This window comes from Oncorhynchus nerka, linkage group LG27 (assembly GCF_034236695.1).
Source record: "Oncorhynchus nerka isolate Pitt River linkage group LG27, Oner_Uvic_2.0, whole genome shotgun sequence".
Classification (NCBI taxonomy): Eukaryota; Metazoa; Chordata; class Actinopteri; order Salmoniformes; family Salmonidae; genus Oncorhynchus; species Oncorhynchus nerka.
In genome coordinates this window covers 33,281,827-33,294,445 of record NC_088422.1, presented here as the reverse complement: position 1 = coordinate 33,294,445, position 12,619 = coordinate 33,281,827, and the positions used below count along the sequence as shown (strand labels likewise).

The window sequence follows — 12,619 nt, the reverse complement described above, 5'->3', positions numbered from 1 at the left end:
TACTCCAGATATAACAAACTGACCCTAGCCCCCCGACACATAAACTACTGCAGCATAAATACTGGAGGCTGAGACAGGAGGGGTCAGGAGACACTGTGGCCCCATCCGATGATACCCCCGGACAGGGCCAAACAGGAAGGATATAACCCCACCCACTTTGCCAAAGCACAGCCCCCACACCACTAGAGGGATATCTTCAACCACCAACTTACCATCCTGAGACAAGGCCGAGTATAGCCCACAAAGATCTCTGCCACGGCACAACACAAGGGGGGCGGGGGGGTGCCAACCAAAGACAGGAAGATCACGTCAGTGACTCAACCCACTCAAGTGACGCTAACACGTTGCTCCTCCATCTCCACTCCCTCCTAGGATATGAGGTAGCCCAAAAAGGACACAGACCGCTGGAAAAACAAACACTTCTCTTGTTTAACATATACAGTGGGGGAAAAAAGTATTTAGTCAGCCACCAATTGTGCAAGTTCTCCCACTTACAAAGATGAGAGGCCTGTAATTTTCATCATAGGTACACTTCAACTATCACTGACAAAATGAGGAAAAAAAATCCAGAAAATGACATTGTAGGATTTTTAATGAATTTATTTGCAAATTATGGTGGAAAATAAGTATTTGGTCACCTACAAACAAGCCAGATTTCTGGCTCTCACAGACCTGTAACTTCTTCTTTAAGAGGCTCCTCTGTCCTCCACTCGTTACCTGTATTAATGGCACCTGTTTGAACTTGTTATCAGTATAAAAGACAACTGTCCACAACCTCAAACAGTCTCACTCCAAACTCCACTATGGCCAAGACCAAAGAGCTGTCAAAGGACACCAGAAACAAATGTGTAGACCTGCACCAGACTGGGAAGACAATCTGCAATAGGTAAGCAGCTTGGTTTGAAGAAATCAACTGTGGGAGCAATTATTAGGAAATGGAAGACATACAAGACCACTGAATCTCCCTCGATCTGGGGATCCACGCAAGATCTCACCCCGTGGGGTCAAAATGATCACAAGAACGGTGAGCAAAAATCCTAGTGTACCTAGTGAATGACCTGCAGAGAGCTGGGACCAAAGTACCAAAGCCTACCATCAGTAACACACTACGCCGCCAGGGACTCAAATCCTGCAGTGCCAGACGTGTCCCCCTGCTTAAGCCAGTACATGTCCAGGCCCGTCTGAAGTTTGCTAGAGAGCATTTGGATAATCCAGAAGAAGATTGGGAGAATGTCATATGGTCAGATGAAAACAAAATAGAACTTTTTGGTAACAACTCAACTCGTCGTGTTTGGAGGACAAAGAATGCTCAGTTGCATCCAAAGAACACCATACCTACTGTGAAGCATGGGGGTGGAAACATCATGCTTTGTGAATGTTTTTCTGCAAACGGACCAGGACGACTGATCCGTGTAAAGGAAAGAATGAATGGGGCCATGTATCGTGAGATTTTGAGTGAAAACCTCCTTCCATCAGCAAGGGCATTGAAGATGAAACGTGGCTGGGTCTTTCAGTATGACAATGATGCCAAACACACCGCCCGGGCAACGAAGAAGTGGCTTCGTAATAAGCATTTCAAGGTCCTGGAGTGGCCTAGCCAGTCTCCAGCTCTCAACCCCATAGAAAATCTTTGGAGGGAGTTGAAAGTCCGTGTTGCCCAGCAACAGCCCCAAAACATCACTGCTCTAGAGGAGATCTGCATGGAGGAATGGGCCAAAATACCAGCAACAGTGTGTGAAAACCTTGTGAAGACTTACAGAAAACGTTTGACCTCTGTCATTGCCAACAAAGGGTATATAACAAAGTATTGAGATAAACTTTTGTTATTGACCAAATACTTATTTTCCACCATAATTTGCAAATAAATTCATTAAAAATCCTACAATGTGATTTTCTGGATTTTTTTCTTCTAATTTTGTCTGTCATAGTTGAAGTGTACCTATGATGAAAATTCCAGGCCTCTCTCATCTTTTTAAGGGGGAGAACTTGCACAATTGGTGGCTGACTAAATACTTTTTTTTGCCCCACTGTATATATCTAGTTGAATACAAATGTTTATGATAGAAAGCTAGATTCAGTTTTACCAGTGCATGAGTTTTTACTTGGGGGGCTCCCGAGTGTCAAATCGGTCTAAGGCACTGCATCTCAGTGCTAGAGGCATCACTACAGACCCTGGTTCGATTCCAGGCTGTATCACAACCAGACGTGATTGGGAGTCCCATAGGGCGGTGCACAATTGGCCCATCGTCATAAATTAGAATTTGTTCTTAAATGACTTGCCTAGTTAAATAAACAATAAAATAAAAAACATGAGGGAATTGCTTGGGTAACAGTGTCATTGAGGTGTCTGGGTAGACTTGAGAGAGTCGGAATCCCATGTATTTTAGACTGATCACCTGTCGTAGTACGCATTCTGTCCACTGACAGTCAAGCCTTTCAACCTGCTCTTTACCATTCTCCTCTTCTCTCTGATGCAAATCTTCTCCATCCTTGTCTGACTGCTGCTTTGCTTCAGTGCTAGTTGCGGCCTGCTGCTCCTCTGGAGGGCTTGGCAAGGGGTCATTACTCTCGGTTCCAATGCCTGACATGACTCAAGTATTCACAGGCCTACTGTGTTTTCAGACAAATACCATCTGAAATATATGGGTACCATGAGGACAGTAGCTATCAACAACAAACAGATTCAATGCTTAGCTGTCATTTTGTAATGAAAAATATACAGTGCATTTGGAAAGTATTCAGAACCCTTCCTTTTTTCCACATTTTGTGACATTACAGCCTTATTGTAAAATGTATTAAATATTTTCTTCCCCTCATCAATCTACACACAATACCCCATAGAGACAAAGTGAAAACAAGTTTTTAGAAATGTTAGCAAATGTATTAAAATACATTAAGCATTTGCTATGAAACTCGAATTTGAGCTAAGGTGCATCCTGTTTGCATTGATCATCCTTGAGATGTTTCTACAACTTGATTTGAGTCCACCTATAGTAAATTCAATTGATTGTACATGATTTGGAAAGGCACACACCTGTTTATATAAGGTCCCACAGTTGACAGTGCATGTCAGAGCAAAAACCAAACCATGAGGTCAAAGGAATTGTCCGTAGAGCTCCGAGACAGGATTGTGACGAGGCACAGATCTGGGGAAGGTTACCAAAAAATGTCTGCAGCATTGAAGGTCGACAAGAACAGAGTGGCCTCCACCATTCTTTAAAAAAAATGTACCCCTTTTCGCCCCAATTTCGTGGTATCCAATTGTTTTAGTAGCTACTATCTTGTCTCATCACTACAACTCCCGTACGGGCTCCGGGAGAGACGAAGGTTGAAAGTCATGCGTCCTCCGATATACTGCTTAACACAGCGCGCATCCAACCCGGAAGCCAGCCGCACCAATGTGTCGGAGGAAACACCGTGCACCTGGCAACCTTGTTTAGCGCGCACTGCGCCCGGCCCGCCACAGGAGTCGCTGGTGCGCGATGAGACAAGGACATCCCTACCGGCCAAGCCCTCCCTAACCCGGACGACGCTAGGCCAATTGTGTGTCGCCCCACGGACCTCCCGGTCGCGGCCGGTTACGACAGAGCCTGGGCGCGAACCCAGAGTCTCTGATGGCACAGCTGGCACTGCAGTACAGCGCCCTTTACCACTGCGCCACCCGGGAGGCTCCTCCACCATTCTTAAATGCAAGAAGTTTGGATCCACCAAGACTCTTCCAAGAGCTGGCCGCCCTGCCAAACTGAGCAATCGGAGAAGGGCCTTGGTCAGGGAGGTGACCAAGAACCCAATGGTCACTCTGACAAAGCTCTAGAGTTCCTCTGTGGAGATGGGAGAACCTTCCAGAAGGACAAGCATCTTTGCAGCACTCCCCTAATCAGGCCTTTATGGTAGAGTGGCCAGATGGAAGCCACTCCTCAGTAAAAGGCACATGACAGCCCGTTTGGAGGCCCCTAAAGGACTCTCAGACCATGAAAAACAAGCTTATCTGGTCTGATGAAACGAAGATTGAACTCTTTGGCCTGTATGCCAAGCATCATGTCTGGAGGAAACCTGGCACCATCCCTACTGTGAAGGATGGTGGTGGCAGTATCATGCTGTGGGGATGTTTTTCAGCGGCAGGGACTGGGAGACTAGTCAGGATCGAGGGAAAGATGAATGGAGCAAAGTACAGAGAGATCCTTGAATGAAGCAAAGATCCAAAGTGCTCAGGACCTCAGACTGGGATGAAAATTCACCTTCCAACAGGACAACGACCCTAAGCACACAGCCAAGGCAATGCAGGAGTGGCCTTGAGTGACCCAGCCAGAGCCCAAAACCGATTGAACATCTCTGGAGACCTGGAAATGGCTGTGCAGCGACGCTCCCCATCAAACTTGACAGAGGTACATTTTTTATACATTGCTCAAAGAAATAAAGGGACAACTAAAATAACACATCCTAGATCTGAATGAATGAAATATTCTTATTAAATACTTTTTTCTTTACATAGTTGAATGTGCTGACAACAGAATCATACAAAAATGATCAATGGAAATCAAATTTATCAACCCATGGAGGTCTGGATTTGGAGTCACACTCAAAATTAAAGTGGAAAACCACACTACAGGCTGATCCAACTTTGATGTAATGTCCTTAAAACAAGTCAAAATTAGGCTCAGGAGTGTGTGTGGCCTCCACATACCTGTATGACCTCCCTACAACGCCTGGGCATGCTCCTGATGAGTTGGCGGATGGTCTCCTGAGGGATCTCCTCCGAACGCACGGGCCAGTCCATAGCATCAATGCCTTCCTCTTGCAGGAACTGCTGACACACTCCAGCCACATGAGGTCTAGCATTGTCTTGCATTAGGAGGAACCCAGAGCCAACCGCACCAGCATATGGTCTCACAAGGGGTCTGAGGATCTCATCTCGGTACCTAATGGCAGTCAGGCTACCTCTGGCGAGCACATGGAGGGTTGTGCGGTCCCCCAAAGAAATGCCACCCCACACCATGATTGAACCACCACCAAACCGGTCATGCTGGAGGATGTTGCAGGCAGCAGAACGTTCTCCACGGCGTCTCCAGACGTGCTCAGTGTCACGTGCTCAGTGTGAACCTGCTTTCATCTGTGAAGAGCGAATTTGCCAATCTTGGTGTTCTCTGGCAAATGCCAAACGTCCTGCACGGTGTTGGGCTGTAAGCACAACCCCCACCTGTGGACGTCGGGCCCTCATGGAGTCTGTTTCTGACCGTTTGAGTAGACACATGCATATTTGTGGCCTGCTGGAGGTCATTTTGCAGCGCTCTGGCAGTGCTCCTCCTGCTCCTCCTTGCACAAAGGCGGAGGTAGCGGTCCTGCTGCTGGGTTGTTGCCCTCCTACGGCCTCCTCCACGTCTCCTGATGTACTGGCCTGTCTCCTGGTAGCGCCTCCATGCTCTGGACACTACGCTGACAGACACAGCAAACCTTCTTGCCACAACTCGCATTGATGTGCCATCCTGGATGAGCTGCACTACCTGAGCCACTTGTGTGGGTTGTAGACTCCGTCTCATGCTACCACTAGAGTGAAAGCACCACTAGCATTCAAAAGTGACCAAAACATCAGCCAGGAAGCATAGGAACTGAGAAGTGGTCTGTGGTCACTACCTGCAGAACCACTCCTTTATTGGGGGTGTCTTGCTAATTGCCTATAATTTCCACCTGTTGTCTATTCCATTTTCACAACAGCATGTGAAATTTGTCAATCAGTGTTGCTTCCTAAGTGGACAGTTTGATTTCACAGAAGTGTGATAGACTTGGAGTTACATTGTGTTGTTTAAGTGTTCCCTTTATTCTTTTGAGCAGTGTATATATATATTTTTGGTCCCCTTTTCATCTAAGCCTACACTGTACAGGACTGAACAATAAACCTCATCTTTACTCAGTTACCAACAACCATAAACATGCTATTTATATCCATTCATATTCTCATTGTTCTAGATGGACACTGCATGCTGAATATCATTGTAAACAGATATAGCCAATAAGACTGGGAATTGCTAGGACCCTCACGATATGATCACCATACTTAGTTGCCGATATGATATGTATTGTGATTCTCACGATTCTTTAAGCATTGTGATTCGATACTTCAATTTGATTGCGATTCGATAATTGTTAGTTTAATCTGCTTTTGCAGAAGCAGCAGATACTCTTTCTGGGGTCCACACAAAAAACAGAACATGACAAGTAAAAAAACACTGATACAATGACAGTCACACAAATTTAAAATACCACGATAAACAAACAATACAACAAAAATTGTGTGTGTGTGTGTGTTCCCTCACAGTTCCAAACATATTGCTCAAATTTTTTTTTGTAATTTTTATTATTATTAACCCATCCATATTTGTCCCTCTTCCAAGTACACATATCTTTTGTTTTTTTACAACTTTTCTCCTACATATACAGTTCAAGTCAGAAGTTTACATACACCGTATCCAAATACATTTAAATTCAGTTAACAATTCCTGACCTTTAATCCTAGTAAAAATTCCCTGTCTTAGGTCAGTTAGGATCACCAATTTATTTTAAGAATGTGAAATGTCAGAATAATAGTAGAGCGAATTATTTATTTCAGCTTTTATTTCTTCCATCACATTCCCAGAGGGTGCAGAAGTTTACATACACTCAATTAGTATTTGGTAGCATTGCCTTTAAATGGTTTAACTTGGGTCAAACGTTTCAGGTAGCTTTCCACAAGCTTCCCACAATAAGTTGGGTGAATTTTGGTCATTTCCACCTGACAGAGCTGGTGTAACTGAGTCAGGTTGGTAGGCCTCCTTGCTCGCACACACTTTTTCAGTTCTGCCCATGATGACCACTCCAATACCTTGACTTTGTTGTCCTTAAGCCATTTTGCCACAACTTTGGAAGTAAGCTTGGAGTCATTATCCATTTGGAAGACCCATTTGCAACCAAGCTTTAACTTCCTGACTAATGTCAGGGGCAGAACGACAGATTTTTACCTTGTCAGCTCAGGGATTCAATCCAGAAACTTTTTGGTTACTGGCCCAACGCTCTAACCACTAGGCTACCTGCCGCCTATTGTTGAGTAACTTTGCCTGAAACCAGAAATTACAATGGCTCCCCAAGCTAAATTGCTTAGGCTTTGTGGAAATTGTAAATGTCTCTAATATCAAAAAGGTGTCAAATGTTTTTTATTTTATTTTTAGCTGTTACATCAGGTGAGGAGTTGGGCAAATGGAAATGTCAGACGAATATTGAAAAAATATATATTTTCACACTGAAAGCAATATGTAAACTCAAAGAAAAGAATGTTAATATTTTTTTATTAGAACATTAAATTGACATTGAATCAGTTGAAAATGTCAGTCTTCTAATTTATTGGCTCAAACAATTCCTTTACTCATAGCCATCCAGTGGCATAACAGTAAGGTTGGTGTTAAAGTTGAACCCTTACGATCTTGCTGGTCATATGGTCCTTATCAGCTGTGGATGGGCACAATGTTACATCTGTTGGGAAAACAATTAATAAGAAGTCAATAGTTTATCTTCTACAGTTGTCATGGTGCTGGCTAGCCAAATTAGTATAGATTTAGTCTGAATAAAATAAAATCCTGCCCAATAATTAATGGCAAACCAGCTTTTCAAGATGGCTAGCTCATTTGAGGAGTCACCTGAAGCGTGAGAGGAATCAGTGCTGAGGCAGAGGGCTCGTAATGAGGACGACTGGCTATTGTTCTGAACTGTGTGGTGAGCTTTCTGGCAACCAGATCTGCTGGAGCATCACCCAGGTGGGTGCTACACAGAATGGAAGAGAAGTCTAGTAGCTATGTCCAATGGCTATAAAAGTCCCCTACAAGATCATCAGCAGACACAATCACCATCATCTACCATCCTCTGACCAGCTACCGCCACTAAAGCCATAAACGGACCCTCTCCATCTCTCCAGGAGGCAGCTTTTAAAGACTTGGCCTCTATTAGTTGACCAGTCATATAATATTGCTTGCTGGTTTTTTGCTCGAAGCGGTTTGAGATTCTATGAAAAGCACTATAGAAATTAAATACATGATTAATTATAATTTAGCTAACAATGCCAGCTAGCGTTTTTGATTGGTATACATTGGCCTACATTGGGCGGTTTCTATGGACTCCTTGACTGAAGAGGGGGACTACAATTCAGTGGCGAAGTGGCAGTGAGGAATTCATTTCTCAAGAGTATTCGTCCAAAGTTATGAGTAGACTGTATCCTGAGTGAGAGCATGGTGAGATAAAATACAAGGGCCTCCCGAGTGGCGCAGCGGTCTAAGGCACTGCATCGCAGTGCTAGCTGTGCCACTAGAGATTCTGGGTTCGAGCCCAGGCTCTGTCGCAGCCGGCCGTGACCAGGAGACCCATGGAGCGGCGCACAATTGGTCATCTGGGTTAGGGGAGGGTTTGGCCGGCAGGGATATCCTTGTCTCATCACGCACTAGCGACTCCTGTGGTGGGCCGTGCGCAGTGCACGCTGACACGGTCGCCAGGTGTACGGTGTTTCCTCCAACACATTGGTGCAGCTGGCTTCCGGGTTGGATGGGCATTGTGTCAAGAAGCAGTGCGGCTTGGTTGGGTTGTGTTTTGGAGGACGCATGGCTCTCAACCTTCGCCTCTCCCGAGTCCATACGGGAGTTGCAGAGATGAGACAAGACTGTAACTTCTCCCAATTGGACACCACGAAATTCGGGAGAAAAAAAAGGGGGGGGGGGTGAAAAACACACAAAAAAAAAACGACATCTCTGACAAATGACATCTCGTTCCACAGGTACGGGCGTCGAGAGCTACCTGCCTACCCCCAGATGACCTGATCTGGATGCTCAGCTCCTTCTGTTGGCCACCTGCACCCCCCTCTGCCCAAGCCTTGTGCTATTGACTGTCGCTCCATGTGTTGGAGGCTTAAAGTACTCCGAACTTTGTAGCCCAGACCTATACTCATGTCATTCATATTTTTATTTGATGTTTGTTTTGCTTTTCAAGCAGTCTGAGATTTGTTTACTTGTGTGTACTGCAATTCAGCTTTTAGCTGCAAAGTATGGCTTACATGTAAAATAGTTTATAAACTAATACTACTAACAAATATCTCAGGTGATGAATTAGAGTGCCTTCAGAAAGTATTCATACCCCTTGACTTAGTCCACATTTTCTTGTGTTACAGCCTGATTTCTAAATAGATTAAATATTTTCTCTCTCACCCATCTATACACAATACCCCATAATGACAAAATGAAAATATGTTTTTAGACATTTTTGCACATTCATTGAAAATGCAGTATTCACACCCCATGCCTGAAAATACAAAGAGTTGTACTAAGTGATATGTTTGGGGCAAACACGACACAACGCTTTGTATTCAGGACATAAAGATACATTCTTTGACACATTTTTGCAGTTTTATTTTAGTGCCTTATTGCAAACAGAATGAATGTTTTGTAATATTTTTTAAATTCTGTATATTCTTCCTTATTTTAACTCTTTCATTTAGGTTAGTATTGTGCAGTATTTAGGTTAGTATTGTGTATCTTTGTAGGGACTGGGTGTATTGACACATCATCCAAAGTGTAATTAATGACTTCACCATGCTCAGGGATTTCAATGTCTGTTTTTTTTACCCATCTACCAATAAGCAGTGGTATCTGTACTCCACCATTTATATTTTTGACTACTTTTACTTTACTACATTCCTTAAAAGAAAATATTGTACTTTTTACTCCATACATTTTCCTTAATACCCAAAAGTACTCGATACATCTTGAATGCTTAGCAGGACATGAAAATGGTCCAATTCACTCACTTATCAACAGAACATCCCTGGTCATCCCTACTGCCTCTGATCTGGCGGACTCACTAAAACACACATGCTTCATTTGTAAATGATGTCTGAATGTTGGAGTGTGCCCCTTGCTTTCTGTAAATAAAATAAAAACAAGAAAATGGTACCATCTGGTTTGCTTAATACTTTTACTTTTGATACTTAAGTATATTTTAAAACAAATACTTTAAAACTTTAACCCAAGTCGAATTTTACTGGGTGACTTTTACTCTAGTCATTTTCTATAAAATGTAGCATTACTTTTACTCAAGTATGAAAGTTGGGTACTTTTTCCACCACTGCCAATAGGTGCCTTTCTTTGCAAGGCACTGGGAAATCTCCATGGTCTTTGTTGCCGAATCTGTGTTTGAAATTCACTGCTCGACTGAGGGACCATGCAGATAATTGTATGTGTGGGGTACAGAGATGAGTTAGTCATTCAGAAATCATGTTAAACACTATTACTGCACACAGAGAGAGTCCATGCAACTTATTATATGTGACATGTTTAGCCAATTTTTACTCCTGAACTTATTTAGGCTTGCCTTAACAAAGGGTCTGAATACTTATTGATGCAAGACATTTTTGCTTTTAATTTATGAATTTCTTTGAAACAAATATATATATACATAAAAACATAATTCCACTTTGACAATATGGGGTATTGTGTGTAAGCCAGTGGCACACAATCTCAATAATAAATATTTCATTCAGGGTGTAACACAGCAACATGTGGAAAAAGTCAAGTGGTGTGAATACTTTCTGAAGACACTGTACATGATGTGTATTTTGGCATGGCATGTATTTTAAATGTGAACCACAGTAAAGTTAGATCAAATAGTAATCAGTCTAATCTCTACCTCAATAGGTAGGACACTCACCCCAGTAAACCTCTGCCCGACCACCGCTGTGGGGTAAGTCCCATTTGGGTCTTCTGGCCATTTCGAATCACTGTAACATTTAATGGTCTCTAAGGAATAGAAAAGACAACATGTCATGCATGGTAAGTTATCACTGTAGTGACTGCATTTCATATTGCTGACATAATGGCACGTTACCCCGCCAATGATTAGGTCATTTGGCACAATAAAATACAACTGGTTATAACAAGATTATTATAGTCACAGGCGAACATACCCCTTCACTATGCTGAACCACTGAGGCAATATTCTGCAGGTTCTGGAAGTTCCCTGTGTTGATGGATCCAAAAGCTATGATTTCATCACTAATTCGCAAGCCCTATGGGAAAAAAAAAATGTATCACAACTGAAAAAAAAAACACTCTTAAATAACCCCAAACAAACACACAAAGTAAATAACAATGTCTGTGTTGTAAACAAATTCTATATAGGTTTTAGGTCAATCTAGAAACACTCACAGCCTGACAGGCAGGGGAGCCTTGTGAGACAGCATCCACACGGGCAAAGGGAGAGGGCAGGGTGACCTCCTGCTCCATGGACTCAGTCTGGGATTCTGCCTGGTCCTGCTTGCGCTTCGCCTTCTCTAGAGCATGCAGCCTGTGCAGGGCCTCCTCGATTTCCACCATGATGGCTTTGTGATCATTCTGTAGACCTGCCACATCGACAAGGTGGCCATAGTTAGCCGGGGGAAAAATACAGTAGGCAGTAGAACACACGAACAATGGAACCCCTTACATACTACACTGTAAATAGTTTGTCTGACTGTTGTCAAGTAATGTGTCAGTTAAAACATGTTATATTGCGCAGCAGTGCTACAAGCTCTCTTACAAGAAATAGTGTGCCTTGCTGTTCTGATCTGGTACACATTAACATCTGCGCGAGGGAATCCCTCTGCATCAACCAAAGGACCTTCCATTCCAACCTCTTGCTAAAAGAGAACACAAATTATTGACGGGGAATCATATTTCTTGCGTCATACAATAGCCTCACAACACGCACAAACACGTTGTTTCAAACGTTAGATAATACAGACTGAATAAAGCTAGCATTGATTGACGTAACTTAGCTACAACATATTGGAAAAATAAGCACATTTGAGCTCGCAAGCTAGCGTTAGCTCGCTAACGTCAGCTGGTCCAAAATATAAACAAACAACGTATCCATGTAACGTTACAAACGTACATCTTCCAAAACGTCGTAGTAAGATTTAATTTGTTCTTCAATAGTGTCTTTCTTTTTTATAAGACTTTGGACATCTTCCATTGTTATTGTCGAATTTCCATCGTTGTTTTCCTCCGTCATCTTCATGATTCTCTCTCGTCCGGAAACTCAATAACGACAACTACCAAAACGTGAATAACAAAACAAGTAAGACAAGTTAATATACTTAGGCCCGGTTGCTATTTCCGGTTTATTCTTCTTCTTCGGTGGGGTTTATCGGCGGTTGGCATCCAACGTTATGGTGCATTACCGCCACCTACTGTACTGGAATGTGGGCCAGAGACAGGGAGAAACTAAATCCTACCTGCCAGCATTGCTCTAAAAAAGATAACAAAATATTTAAGACTATATCTAATGACGTTCTACTCAACATACTCTTTAAACTAATTTCCTGTATCCCCTTCTCCCTCAAACTAGATCTCATCCATTCCCTTTCCCTCCAATAATGTCCATAGCAGTTGACACATACAACACGAGAGAGTTACACATAGAATAAACAAAACATACAGTCAATAATACAGTAGGGAAAAAAAGAAAAAAAAGTGTATATACAGTGAGTGCAAATGAGGTAAGATAAGGGAGTTAAAGCAATAAATAGGCCATGGTGGCGAAGAAATTACCATATAGCAATTAAACACTGGGATGG

The 12,619-nt window shown here is 42.9% G+C and overlaps 1 protein-coding gene across 1 annotated transcript; it reads right to left on the bottom strand.

The window, feature by feature from the left end:
* Window positions 1-7,299: 7,299 nt before the first annotated feature.
* LOC115111622 (26S proteasome non-ATPase regulatory subunit 9-like) lies at window positions 7,300-12,116 on the bottom strand. The gene is made up of 6 exons (XM_029637872.2): window positions 11,935-12,116; window positions 11,581-11,680; window positions 11,211-11,404; window positions 10,970-11,071; window positions 10,714-10,802; window positions 7,300-7,500 (listed from the first exon to the last, which is right to left on the bottom strand). The coding sequence occupies exons 1-6, from the start codon at window positions 12,058-12,060 to the stop codon at window positions 7,473-7,475; spliced, it is 639 nt and encodes a 212-aa protein (XP_029493732.1). The 5' UTR covers window positions 12,061-12,116; the 3' UTR covers window positions 7,300-7,472.
* Window positions 12,117-12,619: the final 503 nt, after the last annotated feature.